The sequence below is a fragment of the Theropithecus gelada genome, chromosome 11, assembly GCF_003255815.1.
Source record: "Theropithecus gelada isolate Dixy chromosome 11, Tgel_1.0, whole genome shotgun sequence".
Classification (NCBI taxonomy): Eukaryota; Metazoa; Chordata; class Mammalia; order Primates; family Cercopithecidae; genus Theropithecus; species Theropithecus gelada.
In genome coordinates, this window is record NC_037679.1 from 34,407,352 (window position 1) to 34,426,200 (window position 18,849).

Below are 18,849 nucleotides of genomic sequence, written 5' to 3' on the forward strand. Positions count from 1 at the left end.
ATCATATAAAAAATTAACTCAAAATGAATTATACACTTAAATGTAACACCCGAAACTATGAAACTACTGGAAGAAAATATACGGGAAAAGCTCCTTGACATGGGTCTGGGTGATGACTTTTTAAATATAACCCCTAAAGCGCAGGCAACACAGCATAAAATAGACAAATAAAATTATATCATGCTAAAGCTTCTGTCTAGTAAAGGAAAATATCAACAGAGTGAGGAGAGAGCCTACAGAATGGGAGAAAATATTTGCAAACTATTTATCTTATCAGGGGTTAATAGCCATAGTATGTAAGAAATTAAAGAAACTCAATAGCAAGAAAACAAATTACCTGATTTAAAAACAGGCAAAAGACTTCGATAGACTTTCTAAAAAATAAACATCCAAATGGCCAACATGTATATGAAAAAAATGCTTAACATAATTAATCATCAGATAAAATGCATATTAAAACCTCTCACCTGTTACAATGACTATTACCAAAAAGGCAAAAGATAACTGTTGGCAAGATTGTGCAAAAAAGGAAATCCTTGCACACTGTTGGTGGAAATGAAAATTAGTACAGCCATCACGAAAGACAGAATGAACATTTTTTAAAAAATTAAAAATACAATTACCATATGATCCAGCAATCCCACTACTGGGCATATTTGCAAAGGAAATAAAATCGGTAAGCTGAGGAGACATTTGTACTTTCATGTTTATTGCAGCACTAGTAACAATAGCCAAGATATGAAATCAACCTAAGTGTCCATCAACAGATGAATAAACAAATGTGGTACATATATACAGCGGAATACTATTTAGCGATAAAAAGAAGAAAATTCTGTGCTTTGCAATGGCTTGGATGAACCTGGAGGACCTTATGTTAAGTGAAATAAGCCAGGCACAGAAATACAAATACTGCGTGGTCTCATTCACACATAAAATCTAAAAAAGTTGATCTCCTACTAATATAGTGTATAATGGTGGCTACCAGGGCCTGGGGTGGTTGGAGGGTGAGTGGGATGTTGGGGAGATGTTAATCAAGGATACAAAATTTCAGTTAAAAGGTTGAAAGAAATTCAAGAGATCTATGGTACAATATGTTGACTATAGTTAACAATATATTGTATTTTTGAAAAATCCTGAGAGTAGATGTAAAATGTTCTTACCACAAAAATAATAGCTATGTGATGTAACGCATATGTTAATTAGCTAGAGATAGTCATTTCACAATGTGTATATACTTCAAAACATCATGTTATATTAATACATGGTAAATACACACAATTTTACCTGTCAACTTGAAACAATTTAAAATTATAATGGAATGCCAATGTTTCAACATTGTTTATCTAAAAATATAAACTCCATGCAGAATTTAGAAACTTAAAATTGTAAAGGTACAAATTTTTCAAAAAAACTTAAGCCTGGATTTCAATTCTTCCAAGACTTTTCAAGTGTAAGTTTCCCTTTCCACCTACATCAATTTTATAATGAACTGGGAACCCCATTTCTCCTCTTCTTAAAACACTGACTACAAGTATAGTATAGTATAGTATAGTATAGTATAGTATAGTATAGTATAGTATAGTATAGTATAGTATAGTATAGTATAGTATAGTATATGGTAATGCACTCTGCTAAAATTTCTCAAGAAAATAGCTACAAAGGAAGACATGTTTACTAACAAATTATGTTGCTTACTTTTATGATTAGAATTTATTCCTAGGTCAGGTAAGTCTCAAGCAGAAGGTGAATGACAGGAAGTTGGAAATGGATTTGGGGAATAAATAAGTAGGTAGGCTTGGAGATAAGGATTCATCAACCTTTGGATAGTCAGGTTTGCACTAAAAACAAAAAGAGTACTTTTCCCAAGCAGTAAGTTCTCTGCAGTTAGTAATAGGTACTATGGCATTGTGTGAAACGAGGAGGCAGAACAGAAACAGCAGAAAGGCAGAAGTGACTGTATTCGTTTGCTAGGGCTGCCTTAACAAACTACCACAAACTAGTCACCTTAAACATAAGTTTATTGTCTTACAGTTCTGGAGGCTAGAAGCCTAAAATCAATACATGGACAGGGTTGGTTCTTTCTGAGCGCTGTGAGCGAAAGATCTGACCCAGGACTCTCACCCTGGCTTACAGATGGCCATCTTCACATTCCTGTGGTGTTTTGCCTGTACCTTTACGTAATCTTTTCCCTGTATATATCTGTGTCCAAATTTCCCCTCTTAAGACCCCAATCATATTGAATTAGGATTCACCCTCATGACTTCAGTTTAATTTGCTTACCTCACTGAAGACTCTATCTCCAAATAAAGTTGCATTCTGAGGCACTGAGACTTAGGATGTCAAAATACAAAATTTGGGGCAGGAGGTGTCACAATTCAACTAATAACAGTAACTAAAGCATTTTTGCACTCCTATGTTCCAAGAACTTTATATTTTGTCTCATTTCATTCCCTTAATTTTTGAGGAGAATCACTTTTTGATAACAGAAATCTGAGGCTTATTATTGTGCCTGGCCAAGCGTTTTATTCTGCACAATAATACACTTGACCTCCCTTGAGTATCTGTAGTAGACAAGTCACTAAAGTAGAAATAGAAGACATTCTTAATGAAGTATTGGAACCATACATTTAAAACCTTCTCACCACAAAACTTTCAATGGAAAATAAAAATTGATATTGTAACTTGAGGCACTAAATTCAAGGATTTTTTTCTACAAATCAAATCCTGAAGCCCATAGTACATTCTACTTATATTTGTAAAATATCCACATTATGTTATTTCTCTAAAGAAAGTGCAGTCTGTTTTGAGTCCCCATCCTGTAGGCTGGCAGGCAGGGCTGGGGCTGGTGTGAGTTAATAGAGGCACCTGCCCTTTGATGAAAAATTCAAGAGACACCAGAAAACTCAATAGTCAAGATAAATTTTATTTTAATGTTATATTTTAAAAAATAAAAATTGATACAAAAACTTTATGTTGAACAAAATATAAAACATTTAAATATAGAAAAGATCAGTATGACTAATTTTTCTTTTGCTTCAGTCTCCAATATAGCTCTGTCCATCACTCTTCCTGATTCTGTCTTCATCTAGAATATTTGGTTTATTTGGGATATTTTAAAAATTAATATTAATATTTATATGTTAACATTATATTTATATATTATAGATTATATAATATATTATAAATTATATGTATAACATATTCTATATTCTATATTATAAATTATATATAACATGTTATACATATTTAATATTTATATATTATTACATATTATATACTATATTATAATATTTATATATTATTATTAATATTATATATTGATTACTACGGGTTGGGTTTTTTTGGTGCTGCTTTAAATGTCATGCATGGGTGGGTGCCTTACTTGCCTCATTGTGACAATAACCCAGCTGGCAGGACATTCAATATTAATTGGGGACTGGGCTTTCCTCTGCCAATGATTGATCCCACAGGGGCCTGGAGATCTCACACAAGTCAGAATATTTGGAGTATGGCCTCTGGTCTTCAATTCACAATGGTTACTGTAATGAAGTGCCATTATTATGAAAACATTCTTTTTTATTTGCTATGTTTAAAAAAAGGGGGACAAAAATCTTTCTCAACGCTACACTCACCTTTAGTTACTGCCCCATAACTGTTTCACTTTGAGGTAAAAATTTTCAAAACGGCCATCTCACACTTAATAAAACCACATTCTCAATTTTGTTTTTTCTTTTTCTTTCTTTCTTTCTTTTTTTTTTTCGGGGAGGGGGTGGACAAGGTCTTTCTGTTGTCCAGGCTAGAGTGCAGTGGGATGGTCACGACTAACTGTACCCTGAATCTCCCGAGCTCAAGGGATCGTCCCACCTCAGCCTCCTGAGAAGCTGTTACTACAGGCCTGTGCCACCATGCCTGACTAATTTTTTTTATCTTTTTTTTTTTTTTTTTTTTTTTTTGGTAATGTCAGGGTCCCACTCTGTTGCCCAGGCTGTTCTCAGACTCCCGAACTCAAGCAATCTACCCAACTTAGCCTCCCAAAGCACTGGGATTACAGGCATGAGCCACCATGCCTGGCCCTCATTTTTCATTTTCTCTTCAAACCACTCCAATTTGGTTTTTCTCCACCATTTCATGTTGTCCAATCCAGTGGCTGCTTGTTTGCCCTCATTTTATTCAACAGTTTATCATTTCCCAATACTTGATTATAGTTTGATTTCTTGGCTTCCATGTCACTATGTTCTTCTGACTTTGCATCCACATCCCTGGCCAACTTGTTTCAGCCTTTTTTGTTGGCCTTTTTACTCTTATTATACGTCTAAATGTATTCTAGGGCTCAATCCTTTGCCATCTTTTCTGTCCATATCATGCCCTAAAGAGTCTTACAACGTCTCAAGACTTCAAATGCCACTTATATACTGGTGATTCCATATCACCAACCTGGGCCTCTTTCCTGAGCTCTTTACTTATAAATCCAATTACTCATTTGACATTTCTATTTAGATATTTAATAAGATTCTCAAACTATGGACAAAGCAAGTGTTTGCTTTTTCCTCTCAAACCTGTTTTACCCCTAATCTTCCCCATTCTTAGTAAATGCACCACCCCCCCGCTCAGTTGCTCATTCTAGCCATCATGCTCGCTTCCTCTTTTTCTCTAAAGTACACAGTCCACCTACATGTTCTGTTGACACTACCTCTAAAATCACAAATCTAACTACATCTCACCGTCTCCAAAGCTAAAACCCTAGCTAGTTCAAATTGCCATAATCTCAGACTAGGACTATGAAGTAGCCACTTGGCAGGTCTCCTTGCCTCCAGCCCAAATCCATATCCCTGCTAGCTTTCAGAGTGATCTTTCTAAGGTACAAAATCAGATCACAGCACTCCTCTGCTTTTCCTTGGACTTTGACTATAAATCCAAACTCCTTCTTATGGACTATTAGGCTTTATATGATCCAACACTTGACTACCTCCCCAATCTCATCTCCTAACAGTCTCTTCATTCTAGGGAACCTTTTTTTCCTTTGAACACACCAAAATCATTGGCACTTCAGGGCCTTATTTACTAACTGTGTCTTCTATCTGGAATGCTCTTTCTCTTCCACTTTGCTTCATTTAGGTCTCAAACAGAATGTCACCACCTGTAAGAACTTTCCTATTCACTTTCTGCTCATGCTGTGTATTTTTTCTTCTTTTTAAAAGGATTTAACTAAATTATCTTATTTGTTTACTTGCTTACTGTCTCCTACCACTATAAATTGAACTGTATGGGGCAGGCAATTTGCGCATATTGTTCATGGTCGTATCTGTTGAACCTGGAACAGTGTCTGTCTCATAAAACTACTCAATAAATATGTGTTGGATGAACAAATGGTTAAAGTGATAACTGTATGAATTAATAAATTAATTATTCAAGCCCTTATGGTCCCTTGAAGGTGATATCTCTGAAACCTGGGAGTCGTATCTGGGATTAACAGCCTGGGTGCCTAGTGTTCGCCACACAGACACTCTCCTCTGAGGGCCCAGGATCTCCCCAGGCAGTTGCTGCCAGAAAACACGGAACATGGCTCTATGCCCTCAGAACCAGAAACACTCTTCCCTTCTCTATCTCAGAAGAAACTCTCAAAAGTTTCCTTTTCCACTCTAGGTGGGCTTATATCTATTAGAACCTACTCAAGCAAACTCACATACGCACACACACACACACACACACACACACACACACACACACAGATAGTTAAGTATATTAGTCAAGGTTCTCTAGAGGGACAGAACTAATAGATGTATATATGAAGGGGACTTTATTAGGAGAGTTGACTCAGGTGATCACAAGGTGAAGGCCATCTGCAAGCTAAGGAGCCAAGAAGCCAGTCCAATTCCCAAAACCTCAAACGTAGGGAAGCCGATAGTGCAACCTTCGCTCTGTGGACAAAGGCCTGAGAGGGCCCTGGCAAATCACTGATGTAAGCCCAAGAGTCCAAAAGCTGAGGAACTTGGAGTCTGATCTTTGAAAGCAGAAAGCACCCAGCATGGGAGAAAGATGGAGGCTGGAAGATGCCAGTCTGGTTCTTCCACATTCCTCTGTCTGCTTTGATCCTGGCCATGCTGGCAGCTGACTAGATGATGCCCACCCAGATTGAGGGTGGGTCTGCCTCTCCTACTCCACTGGTTCAGATGTTAATCTCCTTTGGCAACACCCTCACAGACACACCCAGGGACAATACTTTGCATCCTTCAATCCAATCAAGTTGACACTCAGTATTAACCATCATAGTATGGTTCCGATTCTGAATTTAGTTCTTCACAATTTCTGCCTCAGACTGTGAGACAACAAAGATAAAAGTTTGCCTGACTTATTGTAATTGAGCAGGAGGTATCTCTTTTATTCTATCAGATCACTTTATTCCACATAACTTAGATCATGTAGACTTACCGTATTATTTTTCTTTTAATATCTCAGAAGAATTTTGTCAACTGTGGGTCATATTAATTAACTCCTCAGTATATCTGACAAAATGTTTTTAATATTCTTGCTCTTATTCAAATTCTATGTAAGAATTTGCTCTGCTTACTATTGTAAACACACACACACACACACAAAATTTGGCAACTGAAATCAACCATTTTACTTTGTTCACAAAACAGGGGATCAAGAATAGAGAAGAGCTTGGCTGCATAGTTCTCACTTGAGATCTTTTAGATGATTGTAGTAAGGTGTTGATTAGAGGTGCAATAAACCCAAGACATTTCACTTACATGTAGACAATTGAAGTTAGCTCTCAGCTGAGAGGTCAGCTGTAGCTGTTAACCAGAGCACCTGTATGTGGCCCCTCTAGTTTGGCGGTCTCAAGTAGTGTGACTTCTTACCTGATGGCTTCAGTGTCCCAGTGAACAAGGCAGAAACTACATTGCATTTTTTTGCCTAGTCTGGAAAGTAACACAGTATCACTTTAGACACAATCTAGTGGTTGCAAGAGACTAACAAGTCACCCAGATTCAAGCAGAGGGGACATAGAGCCCATCTCTTGATGCAAAGTCAAGTGCACTATGTAAAGGTATATGGGATGAGAGATACTATTGCAGCTGTGTTTGGAAAACACATGTTACAGAATTCAGTGTCATCAGTGGTCTTAGTGTGTACACCAGAGAAAATAGCAATGCTGCCTAAGGTCTTTAAAGATAAAATTAGCCTCACATATGTATTATTTTCCAGTTACTTTGAATAACAACAAATTTTGTTACTAACTCCTTTTATAAGCTGCCACTTTGTTACATGCTTTGAAGGAAAAGAGTTAATAGCCCTAATACAAGGTTTTGATTATCTTTCGTGGACTCTGCTGAAGAAAGAGAATTAATAATAATGAGAGGCTTATTAAATTCAGGAGGAAGTGGTGGCATACAAATTATTCCTACCTAGTAAAAATATTTTTTTAAAAGAATAGCTCTTATAATTGCCATTCAGGATAACCAGGAAAAAAAAAAAGAGAAGCTTTTAATTAATTGAAGAAAACAGAGGAAATAGAGTATTCAGAATACATATATGTGTGTGTGTGCACGTGCATGTGCTAGACTGTGGTAAGTACTATACCTATATCTACATCTCTGTTATATCCATATCTATTCCATACACACATCAACCTGCAGTTGAAGTAGAGACTCAATAGCTTCCCAAAGTCGTACAGCTAATTTGTAGAAGAGCTCAAGTCTGAAGTCAGTATTCAGTGATTTCAAAGCCTGTGCTCATTCCACATAATTTATATTAAAATACTAACATAAGTACATATTTTTTCTTAATAAAATGGTCATCTGAATGCTTCCTCAAAATAACTTTTCATTTATAACATGTTTTCTAAAAAGTTCCTCAATAAAATTCTTCAGCTACTAAATATGCAACTTTCATAAGAGAAACACAATTTCCTTGAAACACAGTCATTTGTTTCATATCAGCTTTATCATCATTAAACATTCCCAGGAAATTCAACATGTATTTGCGAAGGTGAGAATCTTCACACTTTATAACTAAATTCATTTAGACATGGCTTGGAAGTCCCATCCTAACTTGATAAAAGGGAAAGTTAAAAGCAAAAAGAAACTTGATTTTTTTTTTCTCCTTGAATAAAATTTGTCCACTGGATAGGTAATTGCTTCTTCAAATCCTTCTAAATGGCTTTATTTTGCTTGGCTATCCAAAAATTATACAAATCAGCTTACATAAGATTAAAGAGAGAAATCTGAAAATGTGTATCCATTAGTACATTTTCACAATGTATACAATCAATTCTCCAAAATCTTTTACCATTTCAGTATTTTATATTAAAATACTTCCATTGCATTTCAATAATACCTTAATGAATCATATGTTTTCAGAATAGTGAATTATTATTACTCCCCTAGGATAACATTTGCAGGTCTTAAATGCTCTGCTATACATAGTTTATGTCCATGTTGTATCAATTATGGACTTCTGGTATTTGAATCTTTAACTTTACTACTTTAGGCACTGTATATGCCTAAATGCCATGCCATTTTTGGGTCTGTGATGCATACTACAGTGTCTGACAGAGAACGGCAGCTATGAACTGACTTAAGCCAATTAAGCCATGCACAAGTAATAGGTTCCTTGTGGTAGGTAACCATGGCCCTCTCTGCAAAAAAGTCTTTGAGGTAGGTGGAAATTAGCTACCCCATGCCTTATTTCTAGGTTGTAATGACATACATTTGAGAATAAGTTCTGCCACATAAACATTTATTAAACAAACATTTCTTAGCAAGGAGGCCAAAAAAGTTTACACAATCTGTTCTGTAAAATCAGTACAATCCCAGCAGTTTGTCCTTTAGAGACTTCAGCCATCACTCTGCACGAAAGGTTCAAAAAGGAAGTAGCAGCAACATTCCAGGACAGGGTCTGCTTACTTTATTATCAGTCGAACAACCAGAAATCTTTCTGATCCATGGGTGGACCAAGATTCCTTTAAGGCTCTAAGAGCACACCATTTTCATGGATGGAATTAATTATGCTTAGAAGCCTAATTAGCTGATGTTGACTGAGTTCCAAGAAATGAGAGTGAGTATAGTAGCCCCTACGCAGTGAGGCTTTGTGGACAAGTGGCCAGCTAGAACATGCCTTCTGTGCATTATTAGGGTAACTTACTGCCTCCATAGGTGAATTTTGCACAAAATTGCATGTTCATACTATTTACGTGAAGTCTACTAAAGTGTTTCGATGCAAAAGTGCTCCAAAACAAGAACCCTGACAATTTCTGCTCAATAAATCACACATTTACCCAGCCGACTAATAATTGATTTAAAGCCTACCCCATGTCAGACACTGCTAGACACCCACCAGGATCACAAAGCTGAATAAGATATTGTTCTTACCTTCAAGAAGTTTACAGTCTAGTGAGAGAAACACAAGCAGAGTTATGATTACAGTAGAAAGTGATGAATTCTACAGTAAAGGTACACCCAGGGTGCCAATGGGATCCCAATATATCAGATTCAAGAGTTTGTCTGATTTAACTTTTCAGAAGACATTATTCTTAAGGAGGTATTTGAAGATCAGTATGAATTAATTTAATGCACTAAGTGCAGAAAATAATTTTAGATAAAAGTAGCAGAATAGATATGAAAGCTCAGAGGTTGGAAACCTCACAATCCATTTTAAAAGCTGTTAGATAGTTCAAAATGACTGGAAGAATGTGGGGAATGAGCTGAGTATAGGGAGATGAGCTTAAGAAAACCAGATCTTTTAGGTTTTATGTGTTAAGGTCAGAGCTTGAAGTTTTCTGAGAGATATGAGGTATCAGGGAAGAATTTTATTCAGGAAGTAATGTATATTGCAAAAGGGCATTCCAACATCAATGGGTTGAAACAGCATTGGGAAGGAGGCAGAGTTGATGAGGGGGAGTACACATGACAAGTGGTAAGAGTTTGAACTAAGGCATAAGCATTGAAAACAGTGAATGAGAGAAATTTAAAGAACCAATGGATAAATTCAAGAACCAATACACCTGAGACTGAGTGGATAATAGAGAGTGTGAGAAAAATCTAGAATATCTCAGAGCCTTGGCCTACAGCAAGGGTAGTGCCACTCACCCTGTACAAATGACTGACTGGCAGAATAAATAATGATTAAGTGCACAGTGGCTCCAATATGAAGCATTTATTCCTTATTAAGTACATCCAAGAAATCAATTTTCCTCAGTAGTTTATAGAACTTTAAAATAAAAATGGAAGGATATGACAAGAGCTTCTTCTCATGATCAGAAACTAATACATCCATGTCTACTCTGCAGATTCTCTTTGCTCTTCTCTTGCTTGGCTTGTTTTATATATGCTCATTACCTTCTATTTCTTTTTTTAAAGTACTTTCTTTTTTGTAAGCATTTCATGTTTGTCCTTGCTGGTCAACCTGGTAGTGATTACAGCTTATCAAGGTACATGTTTTATATCTGCAAGCACTGCAAACCATAATCTGATAAAAGCATGTTACATAATCTGCAGTAAACATAGCCTAATGTACACAATTCTCTCCTAACTGATAACAACTTAAACAGGAAGTCAAAAGTAATATGTAAAATAAGATATGATCTATAGCTGTATCAAAATCATGAATTACTCTAAGTGACTTCCTCTCTGCAGAGTCACTGGTTCATTAGCACATATATTTATATACTATAAAATTTAAAATAGGGACATACATTTTTAACTATACTATAATTGCTCCATCATTCAAATATGTATGTCCTTTCCATTAAAAGTTAGCTTAAAATTCCTATATAATATCCCTTATCTTTTTAATAAAATGAGTTTTTCCTTAAAATTCCCTAAACTTTTACTTTTAAAATGTAAAAATAGAAAAATCAATATATACAATTCCATAAACAGTATGGTTAACTGAGAAAGCAATTATATAGCATATAAGCAAGTAACTTCCAAAGATATAGAGATCTATAAAATATACATAACTATAAAATTCATGTAACAACATTACAACATATAATGTAATATTTTAAAGTTTTCAAAAGGTCTTTTAGAATTACAAAGACTATTAAGCATAGGATTTCAAAAGTCAGTTGTGTTGTGGATGTTTGAAATGTCACTTCTCTTAAATGCTCTTTTATTAAGTTTAATACTAAATAACAGGTTTTACTATACCAAAATCAAAGAAGAATGCAGGCAGTGAGGCAAATCCAAAAGCAGAATGATTTACTGTGTCACCAATTCTAACAAAATACACCAAAAAACATCTCATAAGTAGAGATATTTCCTACAAATAACCACATGTGAATGCTTATATTAGGAAGATTAAGATGACTATTAGGAGTATGCTGTCATGTTAACACGTTACATTCCAAAAGTAGCTTCCCATTTTTTTTACGGTATAACAGACTACACAGTTTCTGATTATAGAAACAGAAAAATATGACATGCCAACATTAAGAATAGGTTTCTTAAGAACTAAATAAAAATTATCAATGAAAAACGCACTATATGCATATTGAGCACCTCCAGTATTAGTCATTTTTAACAAGAACAATTTGTATGGTTTAAGATTTCTATAGTTGGATAAATTTTTTCAAGAAAAAGATATGTGACAAAAATAGTGTTATAGACTTATTTCTGCCAAAATGTCTTCTAGCATATTGTTTTAATTTTAATAACCAAATTTTTTAAAAAGTCAAGAAATAAAGAATTTAGCCAGTGAAAATAGCACTAAGAGGTTTACACATATTTTCCCTCTCATATCTTAGTACTAAGTTTTAGTACTTTCTCAAATCTTGAAAAGCGCAACTTTGAATTTGTTGGGTACACATGTATCACACTTCTCATGTTGCTGCCAAGTACAGATGGATACAGTGATGTCTAAAGTAATATTCTACAAAGTAAATATTTTCATTTTTGAATCACTTATTTTTTCTAATTTATGTTACATTAACATAGAAAATTTAATTATGAAGTTGGAAACAACTCATAAAGTTGTCTCTTTTCTCTGCATTCCCAAGAAGAAATGACTAGCAAAGAATTTAGAAAGAATGACTACAATACATGTAACTATTAAATAACATATATTTAGAAGGAAATGTTTCAATTATTTGTTATACAAAAAGAGATGTTTAGAATATGATACATTCATTTTAGGATACAAAATATGCTTTCACATTTTAGGCAATAATTACTGAACTATTCCTTAGATTCATATTTGCAACAAAACACTTTTAGGATCTTTGTTTAAAAAGATAATGTATTGATCTTAATAAAGAACATTTCCCATTCATATTGTATTGTTTCTAGCTAAATAACAATTGTATGCTGGTAAAAAGGATGCTGTTTTAAAACAGAATAAAAGAACAAATACAACTGGTCATTAGAAAAACTACATTGTGCTCTATTTAACCAACAACAGTACATAATTTAGAAGACAAAGATTTACAAGACAAGTCAGTATTTAAATGAGCATCATAGGGGTAAACCTCCATCATTCTAAATATTCTACATACAGAAAACATCTATAATCACACTGCTTGAAACATTTCTCTTGCATATCCTTTAATATATTCATATGTTAAAAACATGTTGAATTATTTCACTGGCTTTAGGCCCAATTCTAATTTATCAAATTGACAATGGTGGCAAATATATTCTGAGGAAGAGATAGCTAAAAACAATGTGAAAGGACAGGAAACTTGGTTAATAAATACATGCTGCCATATTGTTTGATGCAGATGTAACTTTCCTATTGAAGTTAATAAAAAATGACCTCTAAAATATATGCAAGATAAGTAATAAACCAAAAAGACACCTTTACAAATGTATGAACATGTGAGCAGGCATATACATGCACAAACACTCACATGCCCCTACATCTACCCTTCTGGATAGTTCTTTCCAGACTCAACGAAAAAAAAAAAAAAAAAAAAACAGAATAAAGGAAGTCCTAGGAAAATATATTCCAGTGTTTGATCATCCTTTACACTGAAATCATCTCTCCAATAAAATGCTTAGTGCTGATGACATATGTATGATTAAAGACTAAATCCCCCATGGAGTACGCAAGATGGTAACAAAATCTTCATCATCTATTATTTCTATACTTAAACCTTCATAGTAATCTTCAAATTCACCATATGAAACTTCATCAGACTTGCTGCAGGCAAATTTTAACGTTTCTAGAAAGGATGATTTAATTTCTTCCTCTGTTGAATGGCCTGTAAAATAGTACTGAGTATGAAACAGTTTCCTAAAAAGTTCAGTGAAATGACTGATGATGATAAAGGAATACTTAATCATCTTATGAAATACATGCAACAATTTGAAATCTTTTGTCAAACTACCAGCCAATTTATTTACACATGAACTGGAATTATTTCATCTCATTCAATTTGCCACTCCTTCCCTGCCCCCTGCTCTCCTGCACTGATCTATCTCCAGGATCCTAGCATAGAACACAATTTTTTTTATCATAAAAATTTTAAAAAGAACAGAGGAATTGAAAGATGAAAGGAAGCTATAGTGACTGGTCAGATAACACTGAAAAGAGAATAAACAGAGGCCCATATACAATAGCAGAAAAGGGGTCAAAAAACTTCTATGTGACCCTCTAAAACGTTTTTTTTGTTGTTGTTGTTTTTTATTATACTTTAAGTTCTAGGGTACATGTGCACAACGTGCAGGTTTGTTACATATGTATACATGTGCCATGTTGGTGTGCAGCACCCATTAACTCGTCATTTAAATTAGGTATATTTCCTAATGCTTTCCTTCCCTTCTCCCCGCTCCTCCCTCCCCACAATAGGCCCAGGTGTGTGATGTTCCCCTTCCTGTGTCCAAGTGATCTCATTGTTCAATTCCCACCTATGAGTGAGAACATGTGGTGTTTGGTTTTCTGTTCTTGGGATAGTTTGCTGAGAATGATGGTTTCCAGCTGCATCCATGTCCCTACAAAGGACACGGACTCATCCTTTTTTATGGCTGCATAGTATTCCATGGTGTATATGTGCCACATTTTCTTAATCCAGTCTGTCACTGATGGACATTTGGGTTCATCACTCGCCATCAGAGAAATACAAATCAAAACCACAATGAGAATTAAAAAGTCAGGAGACAACAGGTGCTGGAGAGGATGTGGAGAAATAGGAACGCTTTTACACTGTTGGTGGGACTGTAAACTAGTTCAACCATTGTGGAACACAGTGTGGCGATTCCTCAAGGATCTAGAACTAGAAATACCATTTGACCCAGCTATCTCATTACTGGGTATATACCCAAAGGATTATAAATCATGCTGCTATAAAGACACATGCACACATATGTTTATTGCAGCACTATTCACAATAGCAAAGACTTGGAATCTAAAACGTTTTAAAGTCAGGTTATGTTTTAAGTAACAGGCTTAGATGGGAATACCACTCAAACCGTTTGTCTAATGGGGTGGACAAAATTAAGGTGAGAGTTAATTTTTTTCCCTCAAACCAGAGGTTCTTTAATGGACATAGACAATAATGCATTGCAAAGTGTCTTCCAAACTAAAGGAATGAAATCTGCTTTGAATATTAAGAAGTTTGCTTTCTTTTAAAAACATATACAAGAAATAGAGAAAAAGTGATTATTCTATAAAATACAAATTGAATGTAGAAAGACTGAATAATGATGCTACATAGAGATGGTAATATAAAATAATAAAATGAAGTTTTAATTGAATGTTAGTCAAGGTTAAAAATTAATCAAGATCCCATCTATATAAAAACAAATTTTGGTAGAAATTTCCCTCTTTGTTTACCATCCATACTTTTGAACAGAGGAGTTTTAACACAATTTTTATCTGAGGAAACATTTTTCACTCTGATTTATATTTCAAATAGTGAAGAATTTCATACCTCCTTTATATCCCTCACCCAGGAAATACCTACCTCCTATCATCTATAACTGAATTTTTTTCAGTCCTCTCGGAGACTAGAAAATATTTACAGCAACAAATGTTATATTTCTAAAACTATTACATAGAAATATATTTGGGATATCCCATTTATATTAAACCTTAAAATACTTTTTTCTAATATATTACTTAAGCAAATTTAAGAAGGAATATTTTCTATAGTTAAAATTAAATTGTATGTGGTATAAGAGCCTTACCTTGAAATTAATTGTAAATTGTGAACAAACTATATCCCAGAGGTGGGCATATGAATAGATTATAATTTGCAATAATAAATAATAATGGGGTACTTTTTTTCTTCTTTGAAATACAGTGACAAGTTTTTTTCTATTTAGGAATATTTAGCTTACCTATTGTCATTCTTAATGTGAACGCAAAGACAAATTATGGAATTTCTGAAACCAAGAAAGGCTTTCCCAACAACAAAAATAAAACCCTCATCAAAAATTCCATGAAACATAATAAACCTGAAGCTATTTTAGCAACCTAATTAATATTATTAGATGAGAAAAGAGAAAGAGAAAAAATACATGGTGTTAAACTATTTCGTTCTTATATTTAGTATGACTAAGAGAAAGAAACAGACAATGACGTGTTTAAAGGAAAAAAATACACTAGCACCAATTAAATATACACTAGAAATTCTCTTAGAGTAGCTGTAATTTATTTAATGTCATGAATAAGCAAATTAAACTATTTCGACCAGAAATAGGTAATTAGAAATTTGGAATCCAGTGATGATTAGCTTTAATCTTCATAACCAAATCTCACGTTTTTCATTTCATAATTAAAAGTGACAAATTAATCATATATAAGAGTTAATGATGATAAGAAACCAAAGTAATTACAGTGTTTCTCTTTTAATAGTAAGGAATAAAATTCTAAAAATAATAGTATTCTATAGTATTTAGCAGTACAGAATTAAAGTTATAAGTTGAAAAGAAATTATTATAAAATATGGTCAATAAATATTCCTTAAAGATGGACAATCAATAAATGTACAAATATATGTTTAACCTCCCTAGTAATGAAGGAACTCCAAGTAAAATTTTTTTTTTTAACCTATCAGATTGGCAAAGTGAAAGTTTTTGGCAAAGTTGTGGAGGAAAAGAACTCTTCAACAAATGGCTATCTAATCTAGTATAGTCATTTTACAATGTCATTTGGAAGTATCACTTAAAATTTTAAATGCAGACATCCCAGTCATTCTAGGTATTCATATCACTCCAGGGAAGCAGTAGAAAACAGGCCTGAAGAGTCACAAATAAGCGCATTTATTGCCTCATTAGTTGTTGATCAATAATTAGAACCTAAAATCTAACAATAAAACAATGGCTAGGTAAATGACAGTATATTGATTTATACAAAGAATAATATACTGCAAGATAAAAAATAATGAGGCTCAATGTAGATTAATATATAAAGAACTCCAAAACATACTGGTGAGTGTAAAAAGCAAATTATATAACATTCTCTTCAGTGTACCTTTCATGTCAAAAAAACTTCAAAAAGTACTAAATATTTATAGTATGCACATAGCCATGAAAATTCATAGAATAAGTAAAATTCATAATGTATTAGCTGAAATATATATGCTAAATGATAATTTTGACTTCTATGGAAGGAAATGTAAAGAGGAGAGTTGTGGTCAAATGCTTTCTTTATAAAAAGGATGTACTTATAAAACAATCATGTAAAAAAGTTAGAAAAAATACAGTAGGATATGAATCTCTAGAGTTACTTTATGGAATTTACAATATCCTCAAATTTTGATATATGTACGTTCATTCTATGTATAGCTCCATCCCTAGAGAAAGACACTCCTTCATTTCGCTTAAATCCTTAAGTATGGATAACTATATAAGAAGATATAGAAATAACTCTGAGAACCTGCATATGTATTTATCTATTTTCTAAAGCTATTTCATTCTTTTTAACTTAAATCCCTTACTATCTCCTAAATAGGAAATGAGTTCTATATTGATAATAAATATCAAATAAACAAACAAGTACAGGCAATAGACCTAAGAACTATTAAATGAAGAAAGGCAAATAGTTCTTAAGTTTCTGGATCAAAAAAATAGTTTATTTCCCCCCCTCCAATGCCTCAATCTAAGGTTTAAATTAATATAAAGATATTATCTTTAAGTAATATTTTCAAAGTCCAATGCATTTTGACTCCGAATAATTACCTGAAATTACTTGAGAATGCTTCTTTGCACAGTAACATTTTCTTATGTTTGTAATAGGCACACTGCCAGTTTTGTTGAAATCCAGTTTCATAAAGGCCTAATAGACAAATGTTATTATTATTAGTTTGTTGGTTGGTTGGTTGGTTTTGAGACAGAGGCTCGCTCTGTCACCCAGGCTGGAGTGCAAGATGTGATCTCAGCTCAGTGCAATCTCCTCCCAGGTTCAAGCAATTCTCCTCCCTCAGCTGGGACTACAGGCGCCTGCCACCAGGCCCAGCTATTTCTGGTATTTTAATAGAGACGGGGTTTCACCATGTTAGTCAGGCTGATCTCGAATTCCTAACCTCAGGTGATCCACCCGCCTCGGCCTCCCAAAGTGCTGAGATTACAGGCGCGAGCCACCATGCCTAGCCTGACAAATGTTATTTTTTAAGTAAAATTATTAGACATAGGAATCTAATTTTCTATTTTATAGTAGGTTATTTCTGAGCCATAAACACGGCATTTTAAAAGTACTATACTGATATATGAAAGAACTGTTATAAATACAGGAGAAAAAGATAGTGAAGCAAGATACTAGGAAATCTGTACTCAATTAGAAAGTTCTACCACTTTCTAGTATCCTGACCTTGAGAAAGTAACCTGATCTCTATTTCCATGGCCTCTCTCCCCTGAAAACTGAAGAGATGGGTAAAAGACCTCTCAGGTAACTTCCAGCTCTAGGATTTGTATAAATGGCCAAAAGAGATTGCCAAGACAAATATTTTAACTAAAGAAGTGAATTTGCAAATATTTCCTCCCTAAAATCAATGAAAAAGTGAAATACTTTTTTTTTTTTTTTTTTTTTTTTGAGACTGAGTCAGGCTCTGTCGCCCAGGCTGGAGTGCGGTGGCCGGATCTCAGCTCACTGCAAGCTCCACCTCCCGGGTTCACGCCATTCTCCTGCCTCAGCCTCCCGAGTAGCTGGGACCACAGGCGCCCGCCACTTCGCCCGGCTAGTTTTTTGTATTTTTTAGTAGAGACGGGGTTTCACCGTGTTAGCCAGGATGGTCTCGATCTCCTGACCTCGTGATCCGCCCGTCTCGGCCTCCCAAAGTGCTGGGATTACAGGCTTGAGCCACCGCGCCCGGCCAAAAGTGAAATACTTTTTAAATGAGTTATGTTACTCTATTTCTTGAAATTTAATACACTTTTTAAAATGTAGTTGTGTTATTGTTCCTCTAATTCAGTGTAGCTCTGAGTATCCTAAGATATCATGAAATATTTCACTGGAAGAGTATTCACTACTTAGAAAGACACAAGTTACCCAAAGCAACATTCTATATTTGCAGTGGGGTCAAAACTAGAATCAAGTCTGGTTATTCACAATATTGCATTCACAGAAATATGGAAGCTGTTGTAGACTGACTTGTGTTCCTCCAAAATTCATATGTTGAACCTAATCCCAGCAGCTCAGAATATGACTGTATTTCAAGGTAGGGCCTTTGAAGGGATAATTAAGTTAAAATGAAATCATTAAGGTGGCCCCTTATCCAATATGACTGGTGTCTCCTTATAAGAAGGCAGTAGGGCCAGGCACGGTGGCTCACGCCTGTAATCCCAGCACTTTGGGAGGCTGAGGTGGGTGGATCACCTGAGGTCAAGAGTTCAAGACCAGCTTGGCCAACATGGCGAAACCCTGTCTCTATTAAAAATACAAAAAGTAGCCAAGCATGGTGGCACATGC

The 18,849-nt window shown here is 34.6% G+C and overlaps 1 protein-coding gene across 8 annotated transcripts in view; it reads right to left on the minus strand.

The window, feature by feature from the left end:
- Positions 1 to 10,143: 10,143 nt before the first annotated feature.
- CAPS2 (calcyphosine 2) overlaps positions 10,144 to 18,849 on the minus strand; it is a 120,659-nt gene continuing 111,953 nt past the window's right edge. For 5 of the 8 annotated variants that reach the window (XM_025402072.1, XM_025402076.1, XM_025402071.1 and 2 more), the window contains 2 exons: positions 17,124 to 17,220; positions 10,144 to 13,204 (listed from right to left, as the gene is read on the minus strand). In XM_025402072.1, the coding sequence (XP_025257857.1) occupies positions 13,029 to 13,204; positions 17,124 to 17,220 (273 nt within the window). In that variant the 3' untranslated portion in view covers positions 10,144 to 13,028. The remainder of the gene's footprint in view (positions 13,205 to 17,123; positions 17,221 to 18,849) is intronic. The other 3 variants (XM_025402073.1, XM_025402074.1, XM_025402069.1) reach the window with 2 other exon arrangements.